The sequence below is a fragment of the Microtus oregoni genome, unplaced genomic scaffold, assembly GCF_018167655.1.
Source record: "Microtus oregoni isolate MIOR12 unplaced genomic scaffold, Mior012 000020F_ref0000438, whole genome shotgun sequence".
NCBI lineage: Eukaryota > Metazoa > Chordata > Mammalia > Rodentia > Cricetidae > Microtus > Microtus oregoni.
In genome coordinates this window covers 17,117,557-17,138,990 of record NW_024543079.1, presented here as the reverse complement: position 1 = coordinate 17,138,990, position 21,434 = coordinate 17,117,557, and the positions used below count along the sequence as shown (strand labels likewise).

Sequence of the window (21,434 nt, the reverse complement as noted above, 5' to 3'; positions counted from 1 at the left end):
TCTTACCAAAAGCAATCTATAGATTTAATTCAATCCCCATCAAAATCCCAACACAATTCTTTACAGACCTTGCAATAACAATACTCAAATTCATATGGAAAAACAACAACAACAACAACAAAAAACCCAGAATAGCTAAAACAATACTGTACAATAAAGGAACTTCTGGAGGCATCACCACCTCTGACTTCAAACTCTGCTATTGAGCTCTAGTAATAAAAACAGCTTGGTATTGGTGTAAAAACAGACATGAGGCTGGGCGTTGGTGGCACATGCCTTTAATCCCAGCACTTGGGAGGCAGAGGCAGGCGGATCTCTGTGAGTTCGAGGCCAGCCTGGTCTACAAGAGCTAGTTCCAGGACAGGAACCAAAAGCTACGGAGAAACCCTGTCTCGAAAAATTCAAAAAGAAACCCAAAAAACCAGACATGAGGACCAATGGAATCAAATTGAAGACCCTGACATTAATGCACACACCTATAACACCTGATTTTTAACAAAGAAGCCAAAATGGCACAATGGAAAAAGGAAAACATCTTCAACAAATGGTACTGGAGTAACTGGATGTCAACAAGCACAAGATTGCCAATAGTTCATATCTACTGCCATGCACAAAACTCAATCTAAGTGAATCAAATACATCAACATAAATCCAGTTGCATTGAACCTGATAGAAGAGAAAGTGAGAAATATCCTTGAGCGCATTGGCACAGGGAACCACTTCCTAAATATAACCCCAGCAGCACAGACACTGAGAGCAACAATCAATAAATGGAACCTCCTGAAACTGAAAAGCTTCTGTAAGGCAAAGGACACGGTCAACAAGACAAATGACAGCCTACAGAATAGAAAAAGATCTTCACTAACCCTACATTGGACAGAGGGCTGAGCTCCAAAATATATAAAGAACTCAAGAAACTAGATATCAAAAGAACAAATAATCCAATTTAAAAATGGGAAACAGCTAAAGAGAGAATTCTCAACAGAAGAATCTCAAGTAGCCGAAAACACTTAAGGAACTGCTCAACGTCCTTAGTTATCAGGGAAATGCAAATCAAAATGACTCTGAGATACTGTCTTACACCAGACAGAGTGGTTAACATCAAAAACACTGATGACAGCTTATGCTGGAGAGGATGTGGATAAGGGGAACACCCCTCCACTGCTGGTGGGAGTGCAAACTTGTGCAGCCACTTTGGAAATGAGTATGGTGGGTTCTCAGAAAATTGGGAACCAATCTACCTCAAGACCCAGTGATACCACTCTTGGGCATATATCCAAAGGATGCTCAATCATACCATGAGGACCCTTGCTCAAAAATGTTCATAGCAGCATTATTTGTAATAGCCAGAACCTGGAAACAGCCTAGATGCCCCTCAGCTGAAGAATGGGTAAAGAAAATGCAGCACGTTTACACAATGGAGAGTTACTTAGCTGTAAAAAACATTGACATCAAATATTCTAATACAATCTGTCATTTTCAAATATATTTAAATTGATCATACATTAAGCACATAAGATTTTTATGTTGAATGATATAGCTGTATAAGAAAGATTATATTTACTACTGTGTATTTAAAACATAAGTATGTCATGGAACAATAATTTGGACAAATAATTTACACTGCATTTATTTAGTGAAATGTTATATTATCACTGAGAACATTTCCAAAAAACACTTGGTAAAGGAAAGTAGTGATGGCATCACAAGAAATCTGTAAGTCAGAAACGAGCATAGACGTGAGGCCTTTGGCTCACTTGCTACATCCACAGTGAGTAAGATGAAATAACACAGGGCAAGCCATTTCATTCATGGAGGTTAAAAAAAAAATCTTTGTAAGCAAATTGCTACACCTCCGGATTAATGAGTCTGTTTTCTTTGTCCATGGAAGCTCTTTAAAAAAAATGATAGGCATGGGGTGGCGTTCAGAAATCTAGTGGAATGGATATTCCGTCACCCAACCACAGCCCCTGAATTCACACCCTAGGAGCCAGCATTGCACTTAGCATGTTGTAGATCATAATAGAAAACACACAGGTAAATGACTGGGAAGATAACATTTAGCTGGGGGTGATGAAAAGAAGCCTTTGATGGGGCTCTCTCTCTACCTCTCTCTGTCTCTATCTCTCCCCCTTCCTTCTCTCCCCCCCCCCCTTCCTGCTCTCAAAAGGAAAAAGCACACATTAGTTTGCAAGTTTCCCCTGGAGAATACCGTTGACAAAGAGCTGGGATCCAGCTGTAGTGAAGCAATTAAACAAGGGGAAGAAATCCCACTTTCCCCAAAGTTTTTGGATCAATTAACTATAACAGGGCAGGTTATGTATTAATAGGAAGCCTTATCTGAGCATGGTGGCACATGCCTGCCATCCCAAGACTAAGGAGGCTGGCACAGGGAGGCTGCCAGCTTGAAGTCAGCTCTGCTAACATTCCAGATCTTGTCTCTTAAAAAAGCCCCTAAGGCGCATTGCCCGTCCATTTGCAGAAGAAGCCACATGGTTCATTTACAGATGAATTTTTAAGAGGCTACAAGGGACAAGCATGGAAATAGATTCACGCATACTAGAGCATTCAGGAAATTAGTGGCACTGATTGATCCCGAAGGGGACGACTGCAGTGGGGTTTCTAGGTTGGAGAGTTTCTTTAGCTTAGACTAATTGTGTTGATATTTTATGCATAAACCAGTGGCAAATATTTCTCAATTAAACCAAAAGTACCAGTGGTTTTTTTTTTTTTTTTTTTTAAAGCAGGATAGGTGCTTCATATTGACCTGAAATCAGAAGCTCCTCATCAGCCACATGTCCCCCACCACATCTTTATCCTTTTTTGGATCACAAACTTAATGTCTCTTGCACAAGACAGCTCTGCAGGATATACAGGCTGGGCTTGTTTACCGCATCTAAGACCACGAAGTGAGCATCTCCCCCTGCTGGTGGTCTCAGGACTAAGAGTTTCGGAGGGAGAGAAGGTTCCCACTTGTCAGACACAGCAGTGGAGCAGCCGCAGGAAGTGGAGGAAGGTCAAGCTGGCAGGGAATGGTTGTACCGAAAGCTCTCCAGGCAGCTCAGACTATAGAGTAGATTCTTGCCTTCTGGAGACTCATCTCGGAGGACTCCCCAGATGTTTGGATGCTCATGACAGAAGAATCTCAGAGAGTAGGGGCAAGAGCTGCCAGCAGAAGAAAGACCTTTTCTCCTGCACTTCCTGGAGCCAAGGTTCTCCCTGCATGATGCTCCCCACCCCCCAAGGAACCAGGGCAGGGGCTGGAGGCTGTGTAACTACTCACCCCCACTCTATTACCCTCATTTAATCAGGTCCATTACCTTTATTCCGAGTTAGCAACTCACAGAGAATGAAGGCCAGCACTGGGAAAATCATGGCTCCTGAGAGAGAACGCTCTATGTCCCGAGGAGCCCAGAACACTTTATCCAGCAAGGGATCTAGGCTGTCACCTTTATGGGCATCATGAGTGATGAAGCGGAGAAGGAAGAAGACCTTGCCACCTCTGCTGTTGGACCATTCACTTGCATGACACAATCGTGCCCGGCATGGAGATTATTAAAGGAAAATGAAGCCTGATGAGACAGGATATAATCCCGTGTGGTTTGATGGAAAGACTGCTCAACAGGAAGTTTCCTGTAAACCTACATGGGGTCATTTTCTTTTCTATCCATGTGCAGCTTCCTGTATATATCCAACAAGAGTAGAAAGGCTCCATGAAGGTACCTCTGCAGCAGACCAGTGGGTCACGGGATGCAGGAAACAGTGGGCTTTTTCTCTGGTTGTTAGCCCTAGTATGAATCCCCGTGAAATAGGGAGATGCTTAAAAACCACACAAGCAAGCAAACGAACAAAAACCCTTTATGCCCCAACTCCATGGATTATTAAATAGAAGGTGTCAGGAACTGGAGTCAAAATAGAAAAGCAGGTCTTATTGAGACTGTCTTGTCTCCATTTCACGTCTCCACCAACCCCATTGGTTCAAAGAAATAACCAAGAAACAGTACATTGGGAAGGAAGAAGTGGTTTTTATTTTATCTTTGTTTTCTTGAAACAGGGTCTCTTTACATAGCCCTGGCTGTCCTGGAACTCACTCTGTAGACCAGGCTGACCTTGAACTCACAGAGATATGCCTGCCTCTGGCATGAAAGACGTATACCACCGTGTCTGGCTCTTTTTGTTTGTTCGTTATTATGTTTTGTTTTGTGAAGAAACATTTTTAAAAACTCAAATCCAAAATTTTACTTTAGAAAATTAGAAAAAGAGGAGAAAATTAAACCAACAACAAGTAGAAGAAAAGAAATATCAAGAGATAGAGAGCAAATTCTACGATGTTGACACTCAGAAAGATGAGTCACTAAAACCAAAGGCAGCTCCCTGGAAGATACAATGAAAGAACTTCTATGGACTGGAAGGGAGGTTGTAATTACAACCCCATGGCAATAAGAGGACAGTAACTGCATGGAGTAATATACCTCCAATTTTTATTAGTATGTGAAATAAACCAAGTCCTTGAGAAACACACAAACAACCTAACAGTGAAATAGGTCCCCAAACAATCCTGCACCTGACTCAAAAGTAAATTAACAGTTTCCAATCTTCCGTGAAAGTCATAAGCAAGTCCAGATAGTTTCAGTCAAGTAGGCGTGCCTCCAATCCAAATCGGCAGTTTTCCAAAGAAGACATATGAATGTTTGATAAAGGTAAAGGGTTGTTCAGCTTACTCACAATGGAATGAATGTAAAATAGAATTGTAAGATGCATCCCCAGAAGAAAGTGGCTTACTAAGAAGACAGGTCACTGCAGGGGCTGGAGAGATGACTCAGTGGTTAAGAGCACTCACTGGTTGCTCTTCTAGAGGACCCAGGTTCGATTCCCAGCAAAGATATGCAAAACAACTAGAACAAAGTCAACAAAATAATGTCAAAATGTCCTTACCTGTCAATTATAAACTTAATGTAAACAGACTAAATTCTCCAATTAAAAAAAATAAAAACAGATCAGACAAAAGGATAAAGAAACACAATCCAACCACAAGCTGCCTCCCAGAAACTCACCTCACCAATATACATGTGTCCAGATGAGCAGAAAGTCAGAAGGTGGTATTCTAAGCAAAAGAAAACTTAAAGTCAGCAGGAGTAGCTGTACTTATATTTAATAAAAGGAATTTTGGGACAGGCACACACCCACACGCACACACATGCACACACACACACACACATGCACACACACACACACACACACACACACACGCACGCGTGTACACCCCTCACAACATTAGAAAAAAGGCCACCAGGTAATGACTGAAGGAGCAATTCAACAAAAGATACAATTGTTACAAGTATCTGTGTACCTAGTGCAGGACATTCAATTCTATAAAACAGACCCAAAGATAAAGAAAGATAAGCTTCAATGCAATAACAGAGATTTCAACACTCCACTCTCACTAGTGGGCGCAGTAAGCAGAGAGACAATGCAGAGGCTGGAGAAGTGAGGTGTGTTGGAGACCAGATGGACAGAACGGTCATCGCAGAACTACCCACTGTGTACAGACATGGAGCTTCTTCTAGAATATGCCACACTTTAAACTACAAAACAAATATTCAAAAATTAAAAATTAAAAGATAGTCTATATATTTTCTTACCACAGTGAGATAAAACTAGAAGTCAATAATGACATAAAGGGAGTATAATTTTTTTTTTAAAGAGTGTTTGACTCTGTGACCCTGGCTGACCTGGGACTCACTATGTAGACCACCCTGGCTTCAAACTCACAGAAATCAGCCCGCCTCTGCCTCCTGAGCTCAGATTAAAGATGGAGCACACCTTTGAATGAACTTAAAGGAAAACTAAAGACTGCGAGAAATTGTTTTCTGATGTGGGATGTCCTTCTGTATGTGTGTTGCTTTATTGGTTGGTGAATAAAATTGTTCCAGCCAATGACTTTGTAGAGTAAAGCCAAGAGGGAAATCCAAACAGAGATACATAGAGAGAATAGGTGGAGTCAAGGAGACTCCATTTAGCTGCCAAAGGAGAGAAATGTAGCTGCCAGAACCTTCCTGGTAAGCCACAGCCTTGTGGTGATACACAGATTAATAGAAATGGGTTAATTTAAGATATAAGAGATAGGTAGAAATAAACCTAAGCTATTGGCCAAACAGTGTTGTAATTAATATAGTTTCTGTGTGATTATTCGGGTCTGAGAGGTTGGGAAATGAGCGATCAGCCTCTGTTTATCCCCTCTCTCAAGAAAGTTTGTCCTCAGGGTTAGAGAACATCTATTAGGGCTTGGTTATAACTTGTATAGGGTTGGGGTTGGAAATTAAGTAGGCTGAGAGATCTCTTTAAGAAAAAGCAGGGGAAGCCAGGCGGTGGTGGTGCACGCCTTTAATCCCAGCACTCAGGAGGCAGAGGCAGGCGGATCTCTGCGAGTTCGAGACCAGCCTGGTCTACAGAGCTAGTTCCAGGACAGGCTCCAAAGCCACAGAGAAACCCTGTCTCGAAAAAAAAGAAACCCTGTATAAGCCTCTCTGCTGGTTCAGAGGTGGCAATTTATCCCTCCCTGGCAGAGGCAGCCACTATCCTGTACTCCTCCTTCCCAAATAAATCTCTTTCTCAAAAAGAGTCTTGGGTGATGACCCTTATTCCCCAGTGCAGACTGGAAGAACCTGGCTGGACATCCCTTAGGGGACTGAGCTGAAAAACCTTGCTTAGACGCTCTCCTAGGGAGCCTGAGCAAGGCGGAGCAGAACAGGAGAACCTTGCTAGGACCATGAGGGCTGAGTAAGGCGGGACAGAAAAACAGTAACAACTTTTCCCCTGAGCTAGAGGAGATTGCTACATTTCTGCAGGCACTTCAGCTTTAGCAAAGTAAGAAACGTCTTGGACCAGAGAAGCAGCAGATAGCTCCGCTAGGACGTTCCCTTAAGGGAACAGAGAAGAATTCAGCTGTAGCGGCTCTCCAGGATATCATCCCCACACGGCACTCCAGCTTCGGGTATCCTGGCTTCCAAATAGTCAGGACACTTTTCTTCCAGGGCTGAGCTGCCCTACTGTGGTTCTAGCCTCCAGAGCTGTCCTATTGCAGCTCTTTACCCCTCTAGAGTTGTCCCTGTTGTGGCTCTAGCCTGGCCTCCCCATAAGTCAGGAAGCTGTAACACATTCACCTATAAGGACGTCTTTATAAAAAGCTGGTCTTTACCTCAATCACAACTGTTGGAGGCCGTGTGGGTCCAACACAGATTCCCTAACTGGACTGGAATGGAGTTGCAAGGAATAAACTGACGCAGCTTACACGGTCATCATGGAAGAGCAAGATCTCTCTCCAAAGATCTCTCCTTTATTAATAGAAATGGGTTAATTTAAGATATAAGAGATAGGTAGAAATAAACCTAAGCTATTGGCCAAACAGTGTTGTAATTAATATAATTTCTGTGTGATTATTCGGGTCTGAGAGGTTGGGAAATGAGTGATCAGCCTCTGTTTATCCCCTCTCTCAAGAAAGTTTGTCCTCAGGGTTAGGGAACATCTATTAGGGCTTGGTTATAACTTGTATAGGGTTGGGGTTGGAAATTAAGTAGGCTGAGAGATCTCTTTAAGAAAAAGCAGGGGAAGCCAGGCGGTGGTGGTGCACGCCTTTAATCCCAGCACTCGGGAGGCAGAGGCAGGCGGATCTCTGCGAGTTCGAGACCAGCCTGGTCTACAGAGCTAGTTCCAGGACAGGCTCCAAACACCACAGAGAAACCCTGTCTCGAAAAACAAACAAACAAACAAACAAACAAAAAAAACAAAAAGAAAAAGCAGGGGAGATTGGATGGGATAATAGGTAGATTAGTGTGAGCTTATACTAATAATAATACTGAGTAATAGTGAGAATACTTGTGAACTATTATTTATAGACAATTTACATTGATATAGATTCTTGTATATTGATACAAATTCAAATTATATTTGTTATAGTGAATATACTCCTATTTCTGTTTACAGTATTTATGCACCTATGAAAAGTCATTTTGTCATATTGTATGCATGCATGATTCTACCTCCGCTTAAGACATTTTGTATATTGATACAATTTTAGGATATATTTATCATATTGTAACATACATTTCTACCTCTGATCAAGATGCTTATACATTGTTTACATTTTGAAGTCATTGTTCTCATTTTCTGCAATTTGTTTAAAGATTAATGTTTTAAAATGAAGCCTTAGTCTTTAAAATATATAGGTATTAAGAATTATAGGTCAGCAGCCTTCGGAGATCCCGTGGATCTGTGTCTTGCTTGAATAGTGTTTGGACGGAACAGACCCGGGGCCTCCCTTTGTTAGCTTCCTTGAAAACCATCTGTAGCCGCAGCCTCCGGGACCATCACCTCGCCGCCTTCAGCTCCCAGGACCAGCTAGCACCGTCTCTTTGCGGGTAGCTCCAGACTGCGTCTCAACCATGACCTCCCAGATTCGTCAGAATTATTCCACCGAAGTGAAGGCTGCCGTGAACCGCCTGGTCAACCTGCACCTGCGGGCCTCCTACACCTACCTCTCGCTGGGCTACTATTTTGACTGGGATGACGTGGCTCTGGAGGGTGTAGGCCTTTTTTTCCGCGAATTGGCCTAGGAGAAGCGCGAGGGCGCCGAGCATCTCCTCAAGTTGCAGAACGATTGCGGAGGCCATGCACTCTTTCAGGATGTGCAGAAGCCATCTCAAGATGAGTGGGGTAAAACCCAGGAGGCCATGGAAGCTGCCCTGGCCTTGGAGAAGAACTTGAACCAGGCCCTCTTGGATCTTCATTCCCTGGGCTCTGACCGCACAGATCCTCATCTCTGTGACTTCCTTGAAAACCACTTCCTGGATAAGGAGGTGAAGGTCATCAAGAAGATGGGCAACCACCTGACCAACCTCTGCAGGTTGTCTACTGGGCCCCAGGCTTCTCTGGGCGAGTACCTCTTTGAGCGGCTCACTCTCAAGCATGACTAAGAGGCCTCTCCTTTCGAGGGGCTCTCACCTCTGCTCTGCACCAGCCCGCCTCAGGACCTTCACCCTAACCTCTCAAGAAGCCACTAGGCAGCTTTGTAATGCCCTGGAGCCCCTCTCAAGTTTTGGACCAAGTAAAAATAAAGCCTTTTGAAGCAGCAAAATAAGTAAATAAATAATAAAAAAATAAAGAATTATAGGTCAATAGTCATCCATGTTTGTTATACGTATAGTTAGACTAATCAGGTTCTTTAGATGTATAGAGATTATATTTAACATAGATAGGTAATCTTCAACCACTTCAAAAAAACCGTAGAATATGGCATTTAAATAATTTAGGATTCTGTTGATGTGAGACACGATTGCTGCTGGAAGCACTGATCTATTCCTGAGAAAATGTTGGGCACCGAAGACACTCCACTTGGAGCTTGTTTTCTTCTGGGCAAAACTAGTCTTTGGGCAAAGAACTGCCCCTACCTCTACCAGTGACAAAATGCATGGTGTCACTTTGGGTGATTGCCCAGTTGCCTCTGGCTACTTTTAAAAGTTGCTTGATTGCACTTCCTGTTTACTCAAGTAATATTATCCCCCTTCTCGGGTTTTCAATGGGGTTGAAGACTAGATAGTCATAGTTACTTTCCTCTTATGACTTTGCCAAGACATTTCTCATATAAGACTTAGACTCCTTGGGATAAAATAACTATTAAAACATTTAGTATATGTTTCTTGATTGATGTTGTTCATGCTGAATGTATTCTAATTTTTATACTTGATATTTGTTCTTACGGTATATAGTTTTGTATTAGGCTTAAACTCTTTTATTTAGATAAGAGAGGGAGGTGCTGTGGGAACTCCTTCAGCCAATAGCCTTTAAGATACTGGCCAACTTCAGGTGAGGCCTTATGCACTATATATGCAGATGTGAAGTGTGCTAGGGTCTCTTGGTCGCTGGATTCAGTTCCAGTTCCCAGGGCACACAGAGAACTGCAGATTGCTACCCTTTTTCTTTATCCCCAAATAAATAAACCTTTGTTATACTTCATTCCAGGCTAGTGTAGAAATCTTTCATACTCTAACAGTTTTAACTATGTATACAGTAAACAGCTTATGTCTAATAACAAAAGGGGAGAGCTCTGGAAATTAAACAATCAAAATCAGCTTTATAGACAATGGGCATAAGACAATGATAGAAATTTAGCCAAGGAGATTATAAATGACAAATACTTAAAAGATGTCCAACATTGGACTCTCTGAACGTGGCTGACAATGAATGCTGACTGAGAAGCCAAGGACAATGGCACTGGGTTTTGACCCTACTGCATGTACTGGCTTTGTGGGAGCCTAGTCTGTTTGGATGCACACCTTCCTAGACCTGGATGGAGGGGGGACCTTGGACTTCCCACAGGGCAGGGAACCCTGAGTGCTCTTTGGACTGGAGAGGGAGGGGGAGGGGAAGTGGGGGGATGGGAGAAGAAAATGGGAGGAGGTGGAAATTTTTAATAATAATAATAAAAGAAAAAAAATTTAAAAAAAGAAGAAAAAAAAGATGTCCAACATCATTAGCCAGTGAAGAAGTACAATTTGAGCCAGACAGTGGTGGTGCATGCCTTTAATCTCAGCTCTCGGGAGGCAGTGGCAGGCGGAGCTCTGTGAGTTCGAGACCAGCCTGGTCTACAAGAGCTAGTTCCAGGACAGGCTCCAAAACCACAGAGAAACCCTGTCTCGAAAAACAAAAAATGAACAAAACAAACAATCAAAAAAGAAGTATAGTTTGAGACCAGGAAGACACGGCATTCTAGGATGCAAACAGTGTGAAATGCAGCTGGGTGGATCACTGCATTCGGGAGCTCAAGTCACAAGGATGGAGCTTGAGGCCAACTGGGGTTAACGCCATGAGCTGAAGGCTAGCCTGAGCTTCTACAGAGTGATGCTACCTCAAAAAGCAAAAGAGTAAGAAATAATACTTCCATCCTAGAAAATACGACATAAATGTTTCATACTGTGGACTGCCACTCAGCAATCAAAGGAACAAACTCCAAATCAAACAGCAGACCTAGGAAGCCACAGACCAAGATTCTACACACTCAGCATTCTCAGAATCTCAAAAGATGGAGATCACAGATGGTGAGGTGAAGGCTTGAGTGACCAGGAAGGATCTTAGTAACCGTGTGTCGCCAAGAAAGTCAGCTGCCCTCCCTGAGCTTCAGTCTCCAGTTCCGTAGAACGATCATTACCAGTTTTTCTTCACAAACCTCGGTTGTTTGGGTTTCATCTTGCGAACTCTTTGCCAGGCCATCTACAGCCTGATGTTTCGTGTTTTTCCCAGAGATCACCCCGCTTTGCCAGCCTGAATGGTGTTATGTAAAATAGCACCAGATCTAGGCTCTGATTTGTCCTCCTGTGAGAATTAAACATGCTTTTCTTTGCTACCTACAAATCACGCTGCCAGCGACACCAGCACACCCCAGGGGCATGCCATCCAGCCCAGATACGTTTCAGGTGGAGAAAATGAAGTCAGATTTGAAATATCACTTAAAAGTAACCCTGGCCCCATATCTCAGCCAGAACGAATCCCATAAGGCCATGTAAGGTCCGATGCAGGTGGCCCTGCCATTTCTGGGATCTCAGCCCTTTCCTGCCTTGGGGCTCGGTCCTCTCTGTTCTCTCTGCCTGGAAAACTCTATTTAGATGAGTCAAGTCCTCGGGACATTCAGGTTTCATTTAATGTCACTTCCTCATAGACTCCTTTCTCAACTACTCTGCCTAAAGTAACTACACATGCCACACCACACACACACACACACACACACACACATTCACACCATGTCACACCACACACACATCACAAACACATGCACACCATGCCATACACACACCTCACACATACATTCATACCATATGCACTATATATATTACACAGCACACACACGCATGTGCACACACACACACACACGAGCTGTCACTCAGCTTGTTTCTGCCCTGCTCACCCCTTGACTCTGCACGTGGTCTGCGGGATATGAATAAAGGTCACACATTGCTTATTCTCCATCTTCTTCCCCCTGCTTTTTATTTATTTGGATACAGGCTCTTACGTAGCCCAGGCTGGCCTTGAACTCACTCCACAATTGAGGATGACCTTGAACTTCTGATCCTCCTGCCTTCACCTACCTCCCCTGTCCTGGAATGGAGCTGAAGGTTGGGCTTCTGCCAGGCCAGCTCTGTCAACTGAGCCCCATCTACAGCCCACCTGCCTGTCCAGCCAATGCTTTTTAAAAGAAATCCTTTTGTTTGACAATTTCACACACGTAAACAGTGTACCCTGATTCTACCCACCCCAGCACCCCTTCCCACACACACCCTGCACTCCAACATGACCTCCACCTCTCCCTTTCTATTGCTATCTATTATTGCTGACCCTATGAGTCCAGTTGGTGCTGGTGTTGAAATACTGCCCAAGATTAGCAGCACCTGCTCCGCATGCGCTGGGCACACAGAGATAACCTAGTCTGCCCCTGCAGGGCTCTCAGTCTCACAGTTGTCCCTTGAGGCCACCAGTATGTGGGACAGTAAGCTAGAAAAACTCAGCTCCACCCGTGGCAAACATGGGGCAGAACCAGGCAGGAGAGCGGCAGGGAAGACTTCTTGGGGGCCTAGATCCTCACTGTCCACAAAGCAGCAGGCTTGCTGGCCCCTTGCCAGAGGGATTCCAGAGCTGACCCTGCACACTGCATGAGTCACTTTCAGTGGTGACCTGTAGAAGGCAGTCCGGGTGATGCAACTCTCTGCCAGCCTCGGATTTATTGCCCGTGACCAGGCCCTACCTCGGTCATTAAAACCAAAAGCAGTCGGAATTTTCCCAGCACTTTCAGCATGCTGCTGACTCGCTCCTCGGCCCTCTCAGGACACATTAAGTTCTGGTTTCTGACCTTAGCTGTCCTTGTGGTCCTGGCTCAGACTTCCCCAGGTAACCAAGCGGTGGTGAGAAGGGGAAAGGGAGTTCCACGCTACCCTTTGGGAAAGCGGGAGCTGCTGAGGTCTGCTGAGAGAGAACCATACTGTGCCTGTGTCTTTGGGACTGGATCTAGCGTGGTGGTAGAGTTGCTTGGGGAACGTGTGAGGCTCTAAGTTCACCCTCCAGTGCTGGGAGGAAAGAGGGGAGGGAGGTAAGAGCAGATGGATGGTGATAGGGAAGAAAGAAGGGAGGAGGAGGGGAAGAAGGAAGGGAGGGAGGAAGGAAGGAAAAAAGGGAAGAGGGGGTGCTAGGAGGGAGGAAAGAGAGAAGGGAGGGAACAGAGGAGAGAGGGCGAGAGGTGAGCAGTAAGGCAGGAGGGAAAAGGGTATACGGGAGGAGGGAACAGAGGGAGGTAGGAGGCAACAGGAGGCGGGAGAAGAGAACAGGAGGGTGGAGGGTGCCAATGTGCTTTCCTGTGGGCTGCCTGTGGCCAAGGTGATGCTTCTTTTTAGGGTGGCTGGGGAATGCAGGCACAGAGAAAGCAAGTGCCTCGAGGTAGCCATCGATCATCAGATGTCTTCCTTAGTCACGCTCCACACAATAATAAGATGATCGTTAATTATTATTTGGGATAGTGTCTCACTGTATGGCCCTGATTGTCCTGGAATTCGCTTTCATTGAAACTCAGAGATCCACCTGCCACTGCCCTCCAAGTTCTGGGATTTAAAGGCGTGCCCACCATGCCTGGTACTACCTTATTTTTTGAGACAGAACTCTCTCTAAACCTGGAACTCGGAGATTGGCTAGATTGGCTGGCCAGTAGACCCAGAGATCTCCCTGGTCCCACTGCCCCAGTGATGGGGTTACAGATGTGTGCTGCTGTGCCCAACTTTTATGTGGGAACTGACAGCCTCGACTCACATCCTCATACTTAGGTAGCAAGTGCTTCGCCGGCTGAGTCAGCTCCTCACCCCAGCTGCATCATTTGCTGCTGGGTCAACCTTGCCAGGTGAAGGTCTTTGTCAATCATTTGTTGTTGCTCTAGAGAAAGGGGGATGGGAAGAAGAAAAAATCCATTCTTGATTAGCACTGATGGCAAACTGGGCTAAATTCTGGAGAGAACAATTGAGGCAGAGGAGGGAGCTGCGGCTATGAGACAGTTCAGAGAGTGCCAGTGCACGGGCTCATGGGATACATAAGTGGAAAGGGAAGTTGAAATGAACTTGATTTTCCGGTTTGAGTGTCCTGATGAGAGAGAACACTAGCTTACCTCCCAGGAGAGAACTTTGGGGGAAGACAAGGAGAGAGAATTTGTAATTTACATTGGGGTCTCAATACCCCCGGAACCCAACCCACCGTTCTCACGGGCCCACCCGCCGACATCCTCAGGATATACGGGTGTGTCCTCCTCACATACTTCAGGATTCCTCTCTGCTCCCTTTGACAGATGGGTGGCTGAGAACGTGCTATTATGGAATGGGCAAATGCAGATATGAATGCAGGACAACTGAGAAGAAGAAAGAGAGATGTGGGGACTTAACTTTTTGCTGTATCCAAATAGCAAAGTCGAAACTATATCACTTGCCTCCAGTCAAAGACCAGTCAAAGAAAGGTATGTATCATGTCGGACTCCCAGCCTGAGTGTTCAACAGTCATCAGGTCAAGTAGGGACACGTAGATCCCCTGCTCTAATCTTCAGGCGCTGCTGGGCTGCAGAGGGCTCATTAATCCATGTTCATTGCAAGGAGTCTGAGGTACAGAGCTGTAACAGGGCATCTACATAAGCCAGCACCCAGTGTTGGCTTTGACCCCAGGGCATCTACATAAGCCAGCACCCAGTGCTGGCTTTGACCCCAGGGCATCTACATAAGCCAGCACCCAGTGTTGGCTTTGACCCCAGGGCATCTACATAAGTCAGCACCCAGTGTTGGCTTTGACCCCAGGGCATCTACATAAGCCAGCACCCAGTGTTGGCTTTGACCCCAGGGCATCTACATACGCCAGCTCCCAGTGTTGGCTTTGACCCCAGGGCATCTACATAAGTCAACACCCAGTGTTGGCTTTGACCCCAGGGCATCTATATAAGTCAGCATCCAGTGTTGGCTTTGACCCCAGGGCATCTACATAAGTCAGCACCCAGTGTTGTCTTTGACCCCAGGGCATCTACATAAGTCAGCACCCAGTGTTGGCTTTGACCCCAGGGCATCTACATATGCCAGCACCCAGTGTTGGCTTTGACCCCAGCACTGAGGGGAAGGAGTTCATGTCAGCCTTTAGCCCATCGTCTAGCACTTTTTGGGTTGGATAACATAACCAATAATGTCAGTTGAAAATATTGGTTCTTATAGCACAAGAACTTGGTGGCATCTAGTTCCTGGATCCCCGAGACTGTGAGCAGAAGCTCCCAGTCCCTGAAAGTTTCCAGGTGTAAACTGCACCTTGGCTGCAGATTCTTACGTGATGTCTCTTCCTAGAGAGACAGGATGAACCAATAGAATCCAGAAGATCCCGTCTTCCCTCTCTAGCTTAATGCTTTGCCCCACGCTTTGCTAGATGGCCTTTCAGTCCCAAAGCCCATAGTCACAGAGGACTGCCCAAAGATGGTCGGTCGTATCCAGTGACCAGGAAGCAGCCACTCCTGCCCCAAGAAGACGGGAGGTGAAAACAGTAAAAACAACAGACAGCTTAGCCTATTCTAAAATCTTTATTATGTGCAAGGAATAAATACGATGCCCCTTAGCCAGAAGAGGAAATGAAGTTTGAGGAGGCAGGACAGTCCTTCCAATTGCTTCTCAATGCATTTCCTCATCTGTTTACATCACATGTTCCCTCCTCCACTGTAATCCTACAAGGAGGAATTTCACAGATGTCCTTGGGACATCTAGCGTGTGGAGCCACCACGACCTGAGTGCACCTGCTAGGTCTCAGGGTTGGGCCTGGTTAGCACTTGAATGGCAGAGCAAACAAGAGACTGGATCTTGGGTTTGTCCATCTCTTAGGGAGATGCAGTGGTGGAATAGCCCAGCTAGGCTAGGGAAGTGGGCCAGGTTCCCCCAGACACTAAGGAAATAGCTAGAGTTGTCCCTTGAGGTGGAGGCTTTATTGAAATCACCAACAGGTGAATACAGTGACAATGCATGGGGCAGAGGACCCTGCCAGGGTCCAGTGACAGCAGGGTGAACTATTGGTATGGGACACGGAGAGGAGCTCCCAGGTTAGAGGTGCATGCCTTGACCCCATCCTTGCCTCTAGTCATTGTGTCCAGACTCCAAAGATGCATCTAACACTTGCATGCTCAGTTTCCAGTGTTCTTTGGGGTGCTAAGGTCCTTTAGGATATGTACTGGGCACCCCAATCTTGTCCTATCCTTAGTGTCCTTCTATTCTTGTCAAGATCCTTGGGAACAAAAAGATGTTTTGGACCCATGTCATTGGGTATCCTGCTCTTCCTAAGGAGTACACACTGTGCCAACATGTCTCCAGACTCACAGTTACATAGAAGTGAGGAGGATACGGAGGAAATCTGGACACGTCTGTAGGGCAGGCTAAGCCTCCTTACCAATTGTGTCTTTGGCTCATCTCTGAAATGGAAGTACAATGGTATTGTTCGGGTGGGCCCTAATGCTGTATGATGAATGTTCTCATGAGAGAAAGTTCAGACCTAATTGTTTGCAAATCATTGTGACACACAGAATGCTAAGACCCAGGAAGACCCTGGTCATCGGCCAGCCAAGGAGAGATGCCAAAGAGAACCAGCTCTACTGATATTTGCACTTTGGACTTTGTCCACAGAATTGTGAGAAAATAAACTCAAGTCACCCAGTTGGTGGTACTTTTTAATGACAGCAATTAAACGAATGCAAACACCCTGTGGCAGTCATGTCCTAAATGCTGCCCTGAAATCCAAATCTGAAAGTTTTAATTTTGCTTTTACAAATTTCCAAAGTGGGACTGGGGAGATGGCTCGATTGGTAAAGTGCTTGGTGTGTAAGCCTGAGGGCCTGCATTTGACTCTCAGCGCTCACTTAGGAAAGCTGGGTGCTTTCAGTCCTGGTGTTGGGGCGCAGGATGGGAGACTCACTGACTAGCCAGCCTTTCTCAAGTGTTGAGTTCCAGACTTGTGGGGGACTTTGTCTCAAAAAGGAATTACAAGGTGGCTTGTACCAGGTTTTATTCTTTGGAGCCATCAGCCAGCTCCAAAATCATAACATGGAGACTTCTTATAAGTTATGAATGCTTGGCCTAGCGTAGGCCCCATTTTGGATAGTTCTTTTAACTTAAATTACCCTGTTTCTCTTTATCTACTTTTTGCCTTGAGCTTTTTATTGTTTCTTTCTTCTGTGTATCTTATTCCTACTGTCTCTATATCTGTCTATCTGTCTGGCAGCCTCCTGGCTTTTGGCCCCAGGCATGCATGTCTCCCCTCACTCCTCTTCTTCCTCCTCCTCTCCCCCTCCCCCTCCTCCTCCTCCTCCTCTTCCTCCTTCTCCTCTTCCTTCTCCTCCTCCTTCTTTCTCTCAAGCCTAGATCCCTCCTCTTATTTATCTACTCTGCCTGCCTAGCTATTGACCATTCAGCCTTTTATTAGACCAATCAGGAGCCTTGGGCAGGCAAGGTGAAACAAACACACCACATCTTTTCATAATTAAGCAAATGCCGCAGAAACAAATGAAACACACCTTTACATTGTTAAAGTACTTTCCACAACAGTGGCTGGCACCTAGTCAACAGCACTGCTCTGTTCTGGTTTGCCTTCTGCTGCTACAGTATCATCAGCACCACCACTAAGAGCAACTTGTGGGGAAAGAGTGTCTTTGGTTTGCAGACTCCAGAACACTGTTAAGAGAAGCTGCACTCAAGGCGAAGAAACCCTGGATGAATGTTGCTTGCTTCCAGGCTCACTTTCAGATTCCTGGGTCTTGAGTTTAACCGTGTCAGCACGCATCCCTAAATCTGAACACTACACCCCAGAAAACCACCTTACAGTTTCATTTACAAACAGACAAAAAGAAAGGGGAAATAAGCCAGGCCCGGGAGATGGCTCGGTGGGTAACGCACTTGCTGTTTAAGCGTGAAGACCTGAGTCCAGATCCCCTATATTCATATAAAAGCTGGGTATGGTGGCACATGTCTGTCACCCAGCATCGGGAAGGTGGAGATAGGTGGCTCCCTGGGGCTGGCTGGTCAGCCCATCTAACTGACACAGCAAGCTCACGGTTCAGTGAGAGGCCTTGTCTCAAAACTAAGGTGGGGATGAGGGAAGGGTGAAGGGTAACTCACGGGAGAATGGGCCACTCAAAGGCAGCTGCATCACCAGATGCCCACCCAAATGGGCAAAAGTTCACAAAACCTGGAACTCTGGAGCTCTCAGTGTTGCCAGTTAGGGCTCTTGGGTCAGGTTCCTTTTCTCCACTGACTGAAGAATGAAAAAGCAGGAACTAAATAATTGTCCTGGAGAGCTAAGAAGTCTGAAGCAAGAGTGCGTGCGCGTGCGCGTGTACACACACACACACACACACACACACACACACACACACGCCTCACAAGTGAGGAGGGGATTCAGCAGCTGAGCTCTGTCTCTTTGTAGAGGGCTGGGGGTCGGAAGTGCTTCAGGTGGCCTGAGATGGTCCTCCTTTCCTCATTTTGGATCAGCTAGTCTGAACAAAGGAGAACAGGATGATTGGTTCACACTCCTGTCCAGGGCCTGCCTGGGACATGTCTGGGCAGGTCAGCTGCAAGAGTGCCCACCATATTAGGGGAAGTGTCAAGGAACTCTGCCAATATTTGTCCTGGGTGAAGAAGAAGCGGGAAGTATGCCATATTGTTTATTTCTGATGTCTTTTCCTATCTGCCTGCCTATCAGGGTACTATCTGGCCCCCATATTCTCTCATTTACTCAACTCACAGGAAAATTGACAAGTCAGAGTGTCTCTTCAATCTCTTTACTGCTTATGTAACCTTGTGGGGGTGTCTTGTGAATCTGGTACATTTCAGGGACTTCCTGAGACTTCTGAGTTGTTCACTACCTGAGTCTTAAGCCTTCTTTTTAAACTTCTCAAGGAGCTTCCTCCAAGGATGTTTCAACTTGGCAAAACTGCTAGGCAGGTAAGATAACTGCCCGAGAAGTGGGCATAATGCAAAACATGTGTCCTGGAGTAACAGCACTTGGGCTTTAAAGCAGCCTCTTGTTTAAAGTCAGTGATTGCCCTGACCAGTGGCAGCCATGAACAGAGAGAGACACACATGAGAAGGAATGCGTTTTTATGAGAGAGCCTTTCAGATCATAGAAGAAATTACTACAGGAAGGGATGATGCTTGACTCAAACTTGAGAGTAGCTTGAAGCATTTGTGGTGGGCAAGCGGAATTCCTTCACAGAGTTAGAAACTGGAAATTTACGTAGGAAATTTGAGGCAGCATTTTCTGTTGTTTGGGCAGGTTAAGTATTGGATCTCGTATTTCTCACAGGAATTTCTGCATACGCCGTGGTAAAGTTCACATGGAATCCAAGGACTCTTGCTGATGCGGAATCCGAACAGGCCACCTGGGGAAGACATAGCCATGTTTAGTTTCCGTACAGTGGCGATGTCAGAAGTGAGGAATTGTTACTGAAATGAAATAGTCCCTTTGAGCCCAGGCTCCAGAATCAAAACATCTGGAGTCAGACCTGAGCTCTGTTCTTTTCTAGCTCCTTGCTTACACGGCTTCCTTCAAGCCTCTGGCCCTCCACTGTACCATCTTTACAACGGAAGAACCAACAGGGCCAAGTCCCTAAGGGTTTTGTGATGATAAAATATCACACATGGAACATCCACAAAATCATCAAGCATTTAATAAGTAATTAAAGGTTACTTTATTATATAAGTATATACATTATAAATATTATGTGAATTACTAATGTAATTAAATCACTTATTGTAATTAAATATATGGCACCATTAACACGAACATTTTTCTTAAAGCCTTGGATCCATGCACTGCCACCCTGGGTACACATTGGACATGTTCTTTGTGCCTCTAATGATCCAGAAACACACGTTTGGACCGAGGGGCAGGCATCACTGGATGCCGTGAAACAGGCACGAATGTGTTCCCCACATGTCTCTGTGCATGTCCCCCAAAGAAACAGGTGCAGTGTGCGCATAGCCACACACTGGTGACAGACTCGTGGGTCCTACGGATTTTCCTCAGGGAGCCACACTCACACACACGCTCAGTGAATGCAGCTGTTCTCACCACATGAACCTCTTCCACACACACATGTTCCGTGTGGCTAAAGCCTGCCTTGATAGCTGCATACTGGTCATCCAGCAGTGTGCAGAGCATCCAGGCTCCGTGACTGAAAACCCCAAAGTTCATGGCACACAGTTGGCATTTTCTAAGTACTAGTCAACAATTGGCTCTTACAACAAAGGAGATGTGAGAGAAAAAAAAAAAACCACAATACAAGCATTCACTGCTGTTGAAGTGTTTATCTAATTATTCTTTATTAATAAAAAAAATTGGGAGTCAGATATGGGGTAAGAACCCAAATGATCAGAGAAGCCACCAGTGACCCCCCTCCTCCATTCCTCAGTCCCAGAATGATTGAGATCCCCTCAGCCCTGCCTTACTCCTTCCTGTCTCCTATCTGTCCTCAGTCTGCCCTCCAACTCAAAGTAAAGTTTATTGTCAGAATGTGATCAAAGTATCACTCAGCATGGCATCTCCTTTGTGTGACGATTTCTCGAGTGACACCACAGAGAACTGTAGTGGCATTTCATTTGTATTTTAATAAATAAAGTTTGCCTGAATATCAGACAGTAAAACAGCCCCAGTGGTCAGATTTACAGATCAGGCAGCGGTAACACACATCTTTAATCCCAGTAGCCACACTAGTTGCCATAGAAACCAGGAGGTAGTGATACATGCCCTTAATCCCAGCCCTAGAGAGGATTATAAAACAGGAGGAGACAGCTCTCAGTCAGTCTCATTCTGAGATTCCTGGAGGCAGGATCGCCATTTTGGACTGAGGTCGAGGTAAAGAGTCAGTGACCTTTAGGTTGAACCTTAATTTCTGCCTGTGAGTTTTTTATTAAATGTGCTTCAGAGAACCCTCATAAAAACCTACTGTGACCCCCCCCACCATTTGATGAAAACACATAGGCTCAAGATGAACTATATATATTCAAATGTCCGTAGCTTGTTCTTGCCCACATAAGTGCTAAATTGGGGGGTGCGGGATAGCTAACTTCCTGTGAAGTTAGATTCCACAGGAGTCTGTGGGTCTCAGGGATTGAAAACAGGGTGTTTCGGATCTCCATGGCATCAAGCCCATGCTCACTGCTCTCGGACTGAAAACAGGTTGTTTCGGACCCCCATGGCGTCAACCCCTTGCTCCCTGCTCTCGGACTGAAAACAGGTTGTTTCGGATCCCCGTGGCATCAAGCCCGAGCTCCCTGCTCTCCAGCTCACACCCCCTCTCTTTGCAAGGATTCCACAAGTCGCATCTGCATCATGTGTGTGGGGATGAGGCT

The 21,434-nt window shown here is 45.4% G+C and overlaps 1 protein-coding gene and 1 pseudogene across 2 annotated transcripts; both read left to right on the top strand.

The window, feature by feature from the left end:
• Window positions 1-8,350: 8,350 nt before the first annotated feature.
• Window positions 8,351-9,123, top strand: LOC121460416 (annotated as a pseudogene).
• Window positions 9,124-12,805: 3,682 nt separating this feature from the next.
• On the top strand, window positions 12,806-19,769 carry Defb115 (defensin beta 115). 2 transcript variants are annotated; one of them, XM_041671016.1, is made up of 3 exons: window positions 12,806-12,933; window positions 14,369-14,533; window positions 19,387-19,769. In XM_041671016.1, the coding sequence occupies exons 1-3, from the start codon at window positions 12,840-12,842 to the stop codon at window positions 19,485-19,487; spliced, it is 360 nt and encodes a 119-aa protein (XP_041526950.1). In that variant the 5' UTR covers window positions 12,806-12,839; the 3' UTR covers window positions 19,488-19,769. The 2 variants fall into 2 exon arrangements, with proteins under 2 accessions (XP_041526950.1, XP_041526952.1); XM_041671018.1 differs by lacking the exon at window positions 19,387-19,769 and adding an exon at window positions 16,613-16,758.
• The last annotated feature ends 1,665 nt before the right edge of the window (window positions 19,770-21,434 follow it).